At 43.5% G+C, this 15,327-nt stretch overlaps 1 protein-coding gene across 1 annotated transcript; it reads right to left on the bottom strand.

Moving 5' to 3' along the window:
- Positions 1-8,221: 8,221 nt before the first annotated feature.
- On the bottom strand, positions 8,222-10,950 carry LOC100402270 (olfactory receptor 52M1). Its single transcript, XM_002754882.6, has one exon. The coding sequence runs from the start codon at positions 10,942-10,944 to the stop codon at positions 9,991-9,993; it is 954 nt and encodes a 317-aa protein (XP_002754928.4). The 5' UTR covers positions 10,945-10,950; the 3' UTR covers positions 8,222-9,990.
- Positions 10,951-15,327: the final 4,377 nt, after the last annotated feature.

The following is a 15,327-nucleotide window of genomic DNA, read 5'->3' as shown; positions in this document are numbered from 1 at the left end:
GGTATTCATTCTTTCCAAGGACCCACTGCTGTGGGGGAAGAAAGACTTCTCTGGATCTTCCCAAGAACAGATAAAGATGGAACTAGATATCTCAGAGGCTTATTGAAGGGGGCGGGAGGAAAAAGGCCATCAAGGAAGATGGAGAGAGGGGGATCTTAGGGGTCTAGGAGCCATGAGGTCACCGTGCAAGTCTCCTTTTTGGGAGGGTGGAAGGAAAATAAGGAGGGTCTTAAATGTCTGCATCTCTAAGAATGTTTTGGAAAGGTTAATGGAGACCTTGAACAAGGGCACCTATCAGGAGTCCAGTATCTCATAAGATTAGGCCTGTCTTAATAGCTCTGTGCTTATTGATTGGTCAGAAACAACTGAAGGGAAGTAGAGCCTAGACAATGCCATGTATTTCTAGAGCACAGGAACTGAGGCCATCCAATATGTCTGCATTCAACCTTAAAGGCATGTTTTCACAGCCACCACCGTCCTTTCTTGCACTGCATGGATCTCCTTCAAACAGATGTGAGGAGCATCTCCTTCATAGCTCCAGTGGGTCTTCCCTGCTGAAGGGGACACTTAGAGGAAGGCTGATAGAACAAACTACAGCCCTTTTCTCTGAAGTAGTTTCAGGACATGACTCTTCCTCTCATTCCTTTGTTACTCAATTCTTCTCACCCTCAATTATTGCCATGGCAAATCTTGGTGGCTTAACTGGTGGGGTGACCCCAATTCTTTATTCCTGAGGGGACTGATACTTTAATTATACCCTTATCTGGGGAATGATCCATATGTATGCCCATAGTTACAATGTGTCAAGGAGGCACCAAAAAATGTCCAAGTGAATCACCTGGCTTCACATTTTAAGTCTCTTCCTTCATACACTGTATAAAGGCAACACTCTTTTCCTGCTAATCAAGATCGATTACTTTTGCCAGTATGGCAACTCCTCACCTTTTGGTCCCTGGGCATAGTAGTCCAAGGTATCCTGATGTCAGCTGTGAGTTGTAGCTCAACAAGACCTTGAGTCCCTTGCACACAGTGAACCTGCTTTGGGAACCAGAATCTCCAACCCTGCAGAGCCAAGATTTCCAGAAATGGGAAGTCAGTCTCCTAGTAGACTATCAGAAATGACTAAGATGTTCCTGTTTTTACTCCTTGGGTTCTGATATATGGTACTTCTGTTGGAGCCACAGCACCATACAGATCTCTAATTAAGCATACATAATGTATTCTGAAGGCTGACATTCTGCATCAGTGAGATGCTGCTTTAGTTGTTTCTTAGCAGGTATCCTTAATATCCTGAGACTAGCTTCTTCTGTTAATATTATACTACCAGTGAATCCCATGGTCATCAGCCCTATTCTATCATGCATATCCTTTGCTGTGAATGTCTATTCCTTTGATCCTATGCCATGTGGGGTCTCTTGCCTGTAGATAAGGGATTTGGAAGCCATCAAATTAGTACTAATGGCCAAGGCTCTGTGGACAAGAAAGGCAAACCCACACCCAAAACAAATACATAACTGGAAGTAGAAACCACTGGCCCTCCCAGAATATAGAGGCTCAATGTAGATCTGAACTGCCACTAAGTGGCCTCCTTGAGGAGCCATACATCGGGGCTTCAGGAACCATACATGGGATCTTCTGCTGCCGCTGATGCCATTCTATAAGCCATCATTCTAGTTCTGAGCTGAACAGTGAAGGCTAGCTGACTCCACCAGGCGGAGTCACTTTATCTACTTAACTCCACCAGGTGGAGTCGCTTCATCTACTTAACTCCACCAGGCGGAGTCACTTCATCTACTTAACTCCACCAGGCGGAGTCACTTCATCTACTTAACTCCACCAGGCGGAGTCACTTCATCTACTTGAATGTTCAGTGCCTCATGGGGTAGATGTCTTTTAAAGATACAAGAATCTTCACATTTGGGCCTGATTCATACATACTCAAATTTATGCCTTTCTCCCAGTCTTTCTTGTTTTTAATCATCTGGTCTCTTTCTAAGCCCCTAACCAGATAGAAGACCGTTGGCCACTACACAGAAATTTAAAGAGATTCTCATCCTGGGCCACTTTTTCTGCAATAAGTGATAATACTACTTGATACCTGGTTATCCACTTCCCATGGAAGAAACTGATAATTGATAAACCTGTCGATTAGTGATAGCAAGTTTCACTAATTGAAGACTGCTTCTCCACTCTTGTAACTGCCCCTGGATATGGCTGTTAATGCACATGCCATGCATCTTAGACCATGGCTTGCTGACACATCTGGAATTGGGCTCGAGCTTTTTTCATCTAAGGCCTTTACAAAGCACCTCGTGTTCATTTGGCACAATCAACATGATACCATTGGATCACTGAGATGTGCTCTGGGATGTTCAGGCGGTCCATGTCTTTTAGGACTATACTATGGCACATGACAGTAGAGTTAATGTGCCCAAGGCAAATTGAGTCCTATTTTCTATCCGGTATGAATATGAACTTTGATCATCATATAACTAGAATAGAAAGCAATAAACTGCCAAGTTCTCTATCATGTGTTCAAAAAGCTTTCTATTTTGGTGGGGACGGCAGTTTCAGAACAAAATCTTGTGTGGTCATTATTTAAACAAACTGGTATAGTAATTTAAGTTTCAGTGTCTAAAAACACAACCAGTGAATGGATCTGTTGAACCAGGCTATATGAACACTGTTTAAAGCAGGGACTCTATTTTAGTCTATGTAGTAAATAGAGGAACCATGACTGTACTTCTGATTTCTGGATATCAATGTCAACTCAAGCTGTTCAGTAATCAATGTCTAGTTCTTACCCCAGGTTGCCTGAGTAAAGTATCACAGGTGCCTCTGAGGAGGAGCTGAGATAATCATGGTACATAATGGGGGCTTTTTCAGGGCGTTTCTACTTAAGGTTTCAGGTACCTCTTCAATGAGTTCTAGATCTAGAAACTGACACAAGCTTGGGAATTTGGCCTGACATTGACTTCGCTAGTGATTATCTCAGCCTCCTGATCCTCCATTTTTGCCGTGTTCAAAAGTGGTGAGAAAAGCCTGCTGGCTGCATAACTAATTTGTTCCTTAGGGGAAAATACTTAATCTCCACTACTGTCTAGGTCAAGCCACATCTGTAGCAATTAATAGGTACGCCTTGGGAATTCTGGGGTTTGTGGGCTTGCATCGTGGCCATAAAAGCTGCTTCTGCTTTTTTTGTCTCCCTATCTTTATTATAAAAGACTGAGGTATAGACACTTTGAAGAGGTCCCCTAAAGTACTGTCTGGTTCCAGGGCCCATTGCTGCAATGCCCTGATCTCAGGAGCTGCCTGAGTAATTTATCCTTCATTAGTTGTTCCTCCACTGAATCGGGAGATAGAGCTGTGCTTTACCAAGAACCTTTCTAGCTTTTCCAAGAAGGCAGTGAGATTTTTATTAAACTGGTCTGTCATGGTCTATCTACTTCGTTAAATTCCTGGTCTATCTAAAATCAAGGCTTGGTCCTAATTCTACATAAGCCCACCAGTATGCACAGCTGAAAATGTCTCCTCTTCCAGTCTCCCATCTCATTGGTATCCCATCCAGGGTCATTTGCTGGTACCGCTCTTCTTCCAGTTAGATAAAGTTTGCCCCCCCCCACTCCCTGATGCTATATGATACAAAGCTCATCCCCAGCTTTTTCTGCCACTTGCAGAGCAGCTTGTTTCTCAGTCCACCAGGGTTTGATTTCAAATTAACATTTTTTTTTTCAGGAGAGCTTAAATATTTGGGTTAAATTCTAAAAAGACTTTCATATGTAATATACATAATATGCATATATATAATATCAGGGTTATCTGAAAACTTGCCAAGATCCCCTTAATTTGCTTTAAGTTCTGTAGAAAGAAGAGAACCTGGACCTTACTGGGGCCAAATTCACCAGGCATCTGTTGGAGGGGCAAGAGTGAGACTGGAGCTTATCTAATCTGATTATTTCTAGGAGGCGGCAGGAGAAACTAAAGCTGGATAGGGAGGTTGACATGAACCTGGAGAAGCAGGGCTGGAGGGAGCTGGCTTCTCTGCTAGGAATGCCTCTGGAATTTTTTCAGTTGCCTGGGATTGCTGCTTGCATCCTTTCCTGATATGGCAAACGGGAGGGCTGCATTAACCCTGCACTGTTGGCAAAGCTCTGGATTGCTCTGAAATGTATAGAAAGGCTGTACATATGGGGCCTCAGACCACCTGTTCTCATGCCTATATAAAAAGGTCCAATAGTATTAAAATAAATGACTCCTGAGCCCAAGCCAGTCCTTTATACTTTGGCCAAACCTATGTGCAGAGGGCTATGAGGCATTTTTCCTTCACATATTGAGGGTTAAAGCAGACCCAGTGGTTCAGGATACACTCCAGAGGAGTATAAGCTGAGGGTGATGAAGAGAGCTGGTTGCCCATTCAGAGAAAGGAAAATAGAGGCATAGCTCATTTCCCTCTTTCACCAAAAACTTGTGTGAGGATGAAAGAAAGGCATTCCCTCTTATTTTTTTGTTGTTCCCAAGTCCCAGTGACCCTAGACAGATGGCGGCCATTTCAATTTGCACCCGTGAAGCAGGGGCACCTGGAGAGCAGGAATTAGCCACCCTTACCTGTGTCTGTATTTTCCCTGCTGTCGGCAACCTTTGAATTTCCTGGGCTTTATCCATGCCATGGAGCACAGCCTCCTTCCCTGAAGCAGGGCTTTAGTCAGCAGTTCTGCCTGTTTACATGGTGCCTGTCACCTAGCTTTAGATTCCTCAGATCTGGTTTTCCTTTCTAGGGCCTCAGCCTGAAGCCTGGAATTGAGTTAAGGACAAAAATATTTCAGGGTCTGCATTTATCTGTTGAAGACTCAAATGGGCCTTGCAAAATTTGCAATTACTAGCCAGCAGGGGTCACTCCACTTTTTCTAGCATAAGCAAGAGTGCTGGGGAAAGGAGCCCTCTTTTTAGAGAAGGGGAAAAAAAGAAAATGGGGAAGGGAAAAAACACAGCTTAGGGGCAAAAGGGGGAGGTGTGGGGGAAGAACCTCCATGCAGGGCCCCAGCAGCAGCTGCAGTTTTCTCCCACCCTTTGTGGGCATTGGATGTGGCTTGTGCATGCTGCAGGACACATGAAGGCACTTGAGCTGGGAGGGAAGGCACCATGTACCACCTGCACCTGCAGCTGTTGGGATGGGGCTCAGGATGGCACTTCTAAGAACAGACCACATGGTTCTGAACTACACCTTTGGCTGAGCCAAATGCCATCACTGCTGCAGTTGTAGCAAAACTGTTAACATTATGAAAAGAGATAGAAGCCATTTCAAACTGTGAAAGAAGAGATATCATAACAAAGTCTGGGGGTCCTGGCCAATGGAATTCAGTCTTGGAGTCTTCCAGCAAAAGATGCCTTTGCTTGCCCCAAAGGTTTACTCCAGTCCCATGTGACAGCCAGACCTCTGTGAAGGGCAACGGAGCCAGTATCCCTATTGATTACCAGAAAGAGTTGGCAGGGTTATGGAAAAGACAGATCTGACAGTTCTGTTTTAACTTTTTTTTTTATCCCAGACAAGCCCCCAGATGAGAGTTCCCTGACCCCCATTGCAGGACATGAGACAAGGCTGTTGCTCATCTGTTTGGATGCTGTGTGTGTTCAAACCCCTTATGGGAGAGAAAGCACACAGGACGACAGGAATCGGGCAAGCACCCCTTGGCTCCAGCCCTACAGCAGTGTCTGAGGCGGGAGCCTGTGACTTCTGAAGCCCAAGTGAGCATGTGTTAGTGTGCTCAGTGGGATGTGTGGGGAGCTAGAAAGGGGATGGAATGTGAACACAATCTTCCCCTGGAGTCTGGCCACCCAGTGGCCGATCTCCTCTGTGACCACCTCCAGCCAAACTCCTCTTGGTGTTCAGATGCTGCTTCTCTTCTCGCTGCTGTGCTGTTGTGCTGTTGTGCTGTTGTGCCATTCTTCTGCTCTTCTGTTCATCTCCTCACCTGCTTGTGGGGTCTGGGGTTTATAAGGCTACAGGATAGAGGCGGTATGGCAGGCCAAAAGGCAACTTTTGATGCAAAATAGGAATGCCGGTTACCACCTAGGGCTGTGGGTTTCCAGGCTTGAGGGTGGGCCTTTGCTAAGGAACATTTGTTAATTAACTCTAAAAACAATTCTATTGTACAGTTACTTCCGTCTTTATCCAGCCCTGCCTGTTCTCAGCAAGAATATGCTGTCTTTAACTCTACGTACCCTGGCAGCCAGAAGAGGTGAGAGCAGCTCCTGAGGGAGTCCCTGTTGCTGCAAAGTGTTACCTTTTACTAGAGAAAAGTGGGTCACCTCTGAAAGCCCAAAGCATTTAGGGTATCTACAGTTTCAATATCCTCAAGGGCATCCCTTCCCGTGCCGTGTTTCAGTGTCTCAGGTTTTCCTAAATATGGCCCTGACTTTAGAATAACACTTTCCTGAGCTCTCAAACATTTGTGTGCTTGTAACAATTGTCTTTAGTCTGCTTCTCAGCTGTGCATCATTGCAGGGGACTTTCTCTGTTTGCTTAGGAGACCCTTAAGTTCTCATGCCTTATCCATTAATTGTTTAATAGCTCTCAACTTCATTATTCTGCAGGGGCACCAGTGTAACTTAGAAGAAACCAATAAACTCTACAATCTTAGGCCTAATCTCATCTTAGTATTTTACTGAAGAATATGCTTGTGAAGGAGAATCAGGGAGGGAGCTGGAGGAGGTTGGGAGAACTAATGGTAAATGCCAGCCTGACTTCTGTGAAGGATTGAGGGAGGCTAAGGAAGTATCGCTAAACTTTTAGAAGTTCCATATGAGAGTCTTGGAGTCAGTTTCCTGTCAGAAGTGTGCAGTCCTAGGTGGGCCTATTCTAGGTCCCTATCATGCTAGATCACTGGGAACAGCTTCTGGGAAATGTGGCCTCAGTAGAAGCATGGTGATAGTTTAGATGGCAGCAGTTGAAGCTGTCAGTCAACTGCATTCACTGTAGAAGATATGGAAGATACTCTTAAAGGTTGCCACAGTAATTTTCATGGCTTCTTGTATGTTTCATAAGTTATTTAACTTTACGTTTAGGTGACAAACATAATGTCCTTTGGCTACATTTAGATTTCACAACTTCTGTATGACAATATACAAAAGCTAGAATTACAGGAACATGGTATTCTACAATCTGACACAGACTGCATAACTTTTGGAGAATGAAGGCATGATTCACATGATAGGCTGAATTTCTTGAAGTTCCATAAATTGGGTTCCAACTTATGTCTACTTCCTTCCTGTATACTTTCCTCCAGGAAAAAAAAAAAATGTGCTGTGGGAGAACAGCGAGATATCTCAGTTTAACCTTACTAGATGACATTTTTAAATCACATCAGAGGTCATTCTGGGTCACTGCTTTGCCCTTTCATCCCTGCTCCGTAGCCAGCTTGTGAGCACATACTTGGCACTGATTCCAAAAGTCTTCCTCTGATTCCCAACCATGGTGGGATAGGTAAAGCAGAAGATGCATCTTATGATTGTTTCCCCAATCATAGGAGAACACTCATTCTCTAAACTCAGATGAAAGCTTAAGGAAAGCTACTTATTACGGTGTGAGAGGATGGAACTTAGAGATGCGTGTAATTGGATCCCTAAATGATCACACATTCCAGATACCTCAGTAGTGGAGTGGTTTCCATTCTTTCGACTAGCCAAAGAGAAACCAGAAAGCAGTTTCTACGGTTTCATGCAGAACTTTCCCTCGCGCCTGACTACTCCTTTCTGTCATGCCCAATTACATGATTTGGTGTACCTAAAGCCTAGTATATTCAAAATTATCCTGACTGTATGGAGTTGTAAATCTAAGTCTGTTCACTAATGTTACATTTTGTCCTTCCTTTGGAAACAGCAGTGTAAAGGAAGACTTCTTTTGGATCTGGCTTTAGAAATAGTGTAGCTAATGTCTGCTGGGTTGGGAACTTTAAGCACATGACAACTCGGACCTCCAGGAAATTTTCAGCACCTTACCTCAGTTAAGGAAAATGCAGATCAGAGGCTGGAAGCTTCTGAGCTTTAAAAACAAACTTGGCTGAATCCCTGGTTTCATTGTTGTTCACTGAGTGACCTTGGGCAATTATATCACTTCCGGGAACTCAATTGCTTCATTTGCAAAATGGAGTAATTCTTAGTGTGGAAGTGTGTTGCATTGAACTTAGCACAGAAAGTCAACACCAGAACAAAAGTATGCCAAATTGCAGGTTTATTGCCGGCAACTACGGAGGACTCACGTCTCTCCAACCCGTGGCCCCGTAAAAGAGGGTGACAAGACCTTTTATACCCGTAAAATCGCCTCGGGGGTGAGGGGAGAGGATGGGGTGAGGGGCTTCAGACATTCCGAGGGCCAGTGGATTCAAATCAGCTTCTGGGCGGAGATGAGGGTGAGGGGGTTCCGGACATTTCGAGGGCCAGAGGACTATTCTGATTGTCATTTAAGGAGTTCACAAATGCTAAGATTAGCATTCGTTTACACATCGTCTGGGTAGGGGTGGGATCCATAGATTTTCAGTTGCTTGGCGCCAGGATGGAATGATCTTGGGGTGCCTACTCTGGGAAACAAAGGCCAGCAATTCTGATAGATAAAAGGTATGCAGCTTTACCTCTCTTTGCATCCTGCAAATGATCTAGCAATTTACAAAAGCCAAGGTTAGCAGTCATTGTGAGAATGGAAACAGCACTGTTCTTTAAAAAATGGCATTATACAGGTTCTAATTCTAGGCCAGCTATATCACATTCCCCCCTGTTCTTATAATCATGTATTAAATCTTTAATAGGTGTCCTCTTCTTGACACAGGGGCCCATAGTTAGATCTTAGAACCATTAATTTTACCGAATCTATTCTTTCTTGGATAAACTTGCGGAGCATGTTTAAAAGGCATGGTCCAAATGTCAACCCTAGGACCACTAACATTAAAGGACTTGCTAAGCCAGTGAGCAAGGATGTCAGCCAGGGGGACCAAGAGAACAGTTTTTGGTACCAATTTCCTGAGGCCTCTCTGAGGTGTTTCCTTGTTTCTAAGTTTTTCCTAACCATAGTAACTAAACACTTTATTCACATTAACTGCACTCTAGTTATTGCGTTAACACTTAATCAGAAGGATGAAGTCAGTGTCTTTATAAATTGTGTAACTCACAATTTATGCCAATTCATTTTAAGGATGTAGCACTCTCCGCAGGAATCCTACAGATGGACCAGGGTTTGGGGAGTGTTTCTGTGGAAAGGGAAGGCTTATTTCCACAGAGCCCTCATGTCTCGAGCCTGCAGAGAATACAACAAAGGCAATGTTGAGACATGGTAATTTTGTCTCATTTTCCTTCATTGACCTGACAAATTTTGGGGGGCCACATTCTTTCATAAGTATTCCCAAATCTTCTGGGCTTACAAGTAAGTCTTCTAGAACACATTACCAGCAGTTTGAACAGCATCTCAATCACTAGAGGCTAAACTCGGGAAGTATCTTGTAACTAAGGAAACATCGATTAAATGATTTAGTTTTTAGAATTTACCTCTTAAAAGATATACAGGAAACAAAGAGTAGAAAGTATTAATATATAACTTAACAATGTATTACAAACTCCAGTCAAAACATGGAGCAAGGCAGCTTAAGTAACTGTATGCAGTTAATAGAGCAAGGTGTTCTGTCCTATTTCCTCATAAAACATAAACAATAATACTTCATGTCAGGATATTTCCAGGAGTTACATGACCCAATGCTAAATGTTAGCAGTTTGTCGTCGTTACTGTTGGTTTACCTTCTTTGCAGCTCAAGTATCTTTTAGTCATAAGTCTTATATTTTCCACCTTTAGGACTTAGAGTTGTATACTTTCTTAGTATTCCTTTGGAACTACAAAAGTTGGAGACCACAGGGCCTAATATCTCAAACTGCTCGTGAAGTTCCCAACAGGAAGCAGCCTACCATATTTAAACACCTTCTCCATGAGCTTAGTTGAGAAGAAAATAGCAATCAGCTAATCTTCTTTTCTATCCTCAGGATTTGGAGAAGCCTCTCTCGGATCTGCTTGGTGCGAACAGCATAGACAATGGGATTGAGGATTGGAGGAACGAGGAGATAGAAGTTGGCCAGCAGTGTGTGAACTGGCGGAGGCACAGAGCGACCAAATCGATGAATCAGGGAAGAAACGGCAATGGGAACATAAAAGATCAGGATGGCACAGATGTGTGAACCGCATGTCCCCAGGGTTTTAAGCCTGGCCTCAGGAGTGGCTAGCCCCATCACGGCCCTGAAAATCATCACATAGGAGGCAGCAATAGCCATGGAGTCCAGGATCAACACCAAAAAGCCAATGCTTAGCCCATAGATATTATTGATCCTGCTGTCGCCACACGTCAAAGCAACTACAGCCATGTGCTCACAGTAGGAGTGGGAGATAACATGGCCTTTATAAAGGGGCAGTCGCAGGCGGATCATCAGAGGCAGAGGTCCAATGTAGAGAACCCCCCGGAGGAGGGAAACCAACCCCAAACGACCCACCACTGTATGAGTGAGCACCATGCTATAACGTAGTGGGTTGCAGATGGCCATGTAACGATCAAAAGCCATGGCAAGGATGATGCCCGATTCAACAGTGGCAAAGCAGTGAATAAGGAACATTTGGCCCAAGCAGGCATCCAGGCCGATGTCACCAGCACCAAACCAGAAGATTCCCAGAAGTTTGGGCATAGTGGAAGTAGACAGAACCAGGTCAATGGCAGCCAACATGCACAGGAAAAAGTACATGGGCTGGTGCAGGCTACGCTCTACCCTTACCACAGCCAAGATGGTCACATTCCCCACCACAGCCACAAGGTACATGGAGCCAAAGGGGATGGAGAGCCAGATGTGCAGGGACTCCAGCCCTGGGATGCCTGTGAGCTGGAAGGAGCTGGGTACCGAGCAGACATTATGAAAATAGATCATGGCTATTTGTATGTGAACCTTCTCACTTGTACCACTAAATGCAGCAGGGTGTTTTTCCTGGAAACAAAAGACAATATTTTACTCTAAGACCATATAATAGGGAATAGGATCACTGTCTAGATGTTAGATAATAAGTCATCCTTAGAAGAAATTGTAGAATGTCAGTGTCACATCATACTAAAATATTCAGTCTTACCAAGCACAAGCCAAAACACTCACTTGAATGAAATCGATCTCTTTGCAGTATGACCTTCAAGGTGTTGATATTCTTGCATCACTGAATGAATTGACCTAAAGCAAATATCTATTTGGTCATTTACCACTGCATGTAGGCTATGAGATGACTCTTGAGATAATATTGGAAGGCTTTAGAGTATAGAGTTCCTTGAAAGAAAAGGAGATGCGTTGAAGTGTCAGAGGGTCAGACTCCTGGAACTACCTAGGCTCTATGGTAAATGAAAGCTTAAGCCTGGGACCAAAATTGACTACTGGATGAGCTGAAGTGCCTAATTTGTAGGCCAGCGTCACAAAGCAGCGACTTGGGATGGTAAAAATGGGACCTCCAGAGGGTGGAAACAGTGATTTCTGAAAGATAAAAGCTAATCAAAGCTCACTTTATGCATATTTGATTCCCAAAGGCAAAGCCTGGCAAGAGCCTCCTCCCTTTCTGAAGGCTGAATATGGAGATAAGACTCCAGAAACAGGGTTATCAGCAAGGAGGAAGAAGATACTCAGTGCAGAGTGGCATGAAGGCTAGGAAACAAACATTTGGTGATGAAACATCTTTACGTGGAGTCCAGAGAATGTCACTAAAAAGATACCAATTTAAAGAAAATACATGAAAACAATTTGTGTTATCTCTGATTTGGGTGTTTTTCTTTGTCTGAAAGATCATACCAGAATGTGTTCCTTATAGATCAGAGGAGTGTGAAAGGAAGTGAGGAGCTTGTGAGAAGTTTAATACTCTGCATCTTGAGCCTAGTTATGGTGACTGCAGTAGAATAGTCAGTCGTCTGGGCATAGGACCTTTCTAGATCTGTCTTCAAATCTTGGTATTGGGAGCTTAGGTGAACTGCTTTATCCCGTTAGTGAAATACGGCTAACCTCAATTTGCAAGAGACTTAAGGCTGTGGCCTAGAGAAGTTGTCATGTCTAAATGAAAATGCAGGGTCTGACAGTAACACTAAGCATTAGCTCTTTATTCTGTTAAGACTAACATGCAAAGCCAAAAATGTTCAAACATCAAAGGACTCTAGAATGTCTATCTCCAGGTAGCTGTAGTGCTCGGGAGGATGACTGCTGTAAGCCTGTTGATGTTATTCTATAAAATTTCTCTCCTTTAAGCTGGGCTCACCTTAAGATTCTCAAAGATTACAAGTGGACATAGTGTTTTCAGTAACTGAAGAGGGAAGATAAAAAAGCTGAGTCATGGTGTATATGTGCCACATTTTTCCAATCCAGTCTATTATCAATGGGCATTTGGGTTGATTCCAGGTCTTTGCTATTGTAAACAGTGCTGCAATGAACATTCGTGTACATGTGTCCTTATAGTAGAACGATTTATAGTCTTTTGGATATATACCCAGTAATGGGATTGCTGGGTCAAATGGAATTTCTATTTCTAAGGCCTTGAGGAATCGCCACACCGTCTTCCACAATGGTTGAACTAATTTACACTCCCACATGGAATATTATGCAGCAATCAGAAATGATGAGTTTGTGTCGTTTGTAGGGACATGGATGAATCTGGAGAACATCATCCTCAGCAAACTGACACAAGAACAGAAAATGAAACACCGCATATTCTCACTCATAGGTGGGTGATGAAAAATGAGAACACATGGACACAGAAAGGGGAGTACTAAACACTGGGGTCTATTGGGGGGAAAAGGGGAGGGCCAGTGGGAGGGAGAGGTGGGGAGGGATAGCCTGGAGAGAAATGCCAAATGTGGGTGAAGGGGAGAAGAAAAGAAAGCACACTGCCATGTGTGTTCCTACGCAACTGTCTTGCATGCTCTGCTCATGTACCCCAAAACCTATAATCCAATAAAAAATTAAAAAAAAAAAAAAGCTGAGTCATTGGAGCTGGGAAGAATACACAGAAACTGGCCTGTGAGGCCATCAGCTAGAATAGGGTGATGGGTTTAGTTGGAGGGTGGCTGGCTTGGCTTCCTTAACCTATATGCTGGTGGTTCTCCATTTGCATCCTCCATTTGCATAGATCCCTATTTATGCCCCAGAAATATTATACTCATGAGCTGTATCACCCAGATTCCCTTATCCTCTAGATTCCAGGGGGGCTCAGTCGATGGAAGGCACTAATGTTAGAAAAGAGGGTAAAACCAGTGATCAGAGACCTACTGTCTAGTTCCCTTCCTGCCTGCCACTTCCCTTTTGGCAGTGTCTTGGTCTTATGTCTCTACATATAATCCCTTCAAATGCCCTTTGACTATGCCACTTGTTCTTTTGTGAATATATCAGACCAGATCCAAACAGTTTCTAATATTTACCCAGAATTGTCTCTTGACAAGACTGCTTCCTCAGTAGGACACAATCTAAGTTGACAAGTCACAAAAATAATTCTAAAGGCGAAGGAGCTATAAACTCATGGCAATTGGGCTAGATACTCTTTCCTCTGATACTAAGATTTACAATAAAGGGGGACTTGTCTATTTTGCTTCTATGTCAAATCAAAGGGCTTTTATAGCTTGAATGTGTCCTAAGCAAAGCTGTAATATGAAAATGTTTTGTTCTACTCCAGAAATGGAGAGTTCTTGAATGGTAAAATTACCAGGACTCTACCAAGTGGATTTTTCTTTTGCCATGATTCCTGAGTACAGCTATTACTCCTCCTATATTGGTGAGAAAGCTGTTTCAGGGTTCATCTTTCCTTCTAATGCAATTTGAACCCCTTTGCTATTTCCCTGGCAAGTGGCTCCCTTCTAGGTTTGTGCAGAGATCATGTTGTAGGAGAATCTTAAAGGCACAAATCACAGATGAGACCAAGTGTGTACCTGGTGAATTGTGGACATGAGAGGAAGTGACTTCTCATGAAATCCAATAGACCTCTGGTGTCACAGACCTTGTTAGAGCCACATCAGATGTCCTCCTGGACTGACAAACTCTGGAGAAGGTCGAATTTATCGTCTCACTTTCCTTTCTCATACATGACAACATACAGGGCTGTTTTCTGATGGACACCTCCATTTCATCTCTTCCTATTCATTTCTGGTAGCATATCATGAAACTGAAGAGCATATCCTTGACTGCAGAGATGCACTTCAGCTGCTTACATGGAGAGGACCCACTCTTGGGATAAACTTTTGACCCCTGTCTTTTCCTCTAAGATCCCAACACTGAGACTAGCTCTCTAATTTATACCTCCTTTGTCAGCAGTTCTCATACCTTAAATACGGTAGTCTACTGCAGCTTCTGTGCAGGGATGGTGTGAGCATAATGTGTCCAAACATCCACCAAACCTGTCATGGCTTTTACCACTTCTCACCCTTTTTACTACCTTCCAATGAGACTGCATTTTTGTTTCCCAGCTGCAACATGTCCTTTTGCCTCTGAGAATAATTCATATTCTTTCCTGATACTGAAATGACATTCTTCCTTCCTTCCCTCACCTAGTGAATCCTTACATGTTCACCTCGCCATAGCTTAGATACACACTTCTTAGTGAACCTTGCCTTGATTCTGGGTTTGGCGCCCTATTTCTGTACTGCCTGAATAGTTCTCTGAATTGTCTTCTGATGTTTTCCCAAACAGAGTAAGTTCTAAAAGGGTGGTGATCTTGCCTGGCTTTTACTAGAAGTCATGTGCTAGCACAGTACATGGCTCTGCTGAATAAGAAATTATTACGCCTATTTAAAGAACATGGCCGTGTATTAAAAGGTCTTGTATTGACATTAGTGAACTAGAGGCTTCATGAGACTTCTTGTTTGTGGCTCTGTGTGGACTCCACCTTTTCTAAATTCCCCTTCCCAGAGAATCCCTGTCCTGAGTCTGGCCTTGGACTTATAGGAACATGAGCTAAGTTGGCTCCCCAAGTTCTGTACATCCTTATAAGCTGGGGACTATTCCCTATGACCCCTATTCTTTTTCTATATCATTCTTTGTAAGATCCTCTTACCTGGGCTGTGTCATGTCACTAAGAGCCTGGAGCTCTACAAATGCCTCAGACACCTTGCACTTATGAGCACTCTGCTTGGGTGTCTAGGGAATTCCATCTGGGATCTGAGCCTCCCCACTTTCCTCAATATAGAAAGCTAATAGCAGGCTTTGTCCCAGAAGGATGAGCACAAAATCTAAACTTAAGCACAGCATGCCAAAGTTGGTCCAGAGGGAAGGAACAGACCCGTTAACTGAGTCCTAATCCCT

Source organism: Callithrix jacchus, chromosome 10 (assembly GCF_049354715.1).
Source record: "Callithrix jacchus isolate 240 chromosome 10, calJac240_pri, whole genome shotgun sequence".
NCBI lineage: Eukaryota > Metazoa > Chordata > Mammalia > Primates > Cebidae > Callithrix > Callithrix jacchus.
The sequence above is the reverse complement of the archived record's forward strand: the minus strand, read 5'-3'. Positions and strand labels throughout refer to the sequence as shown.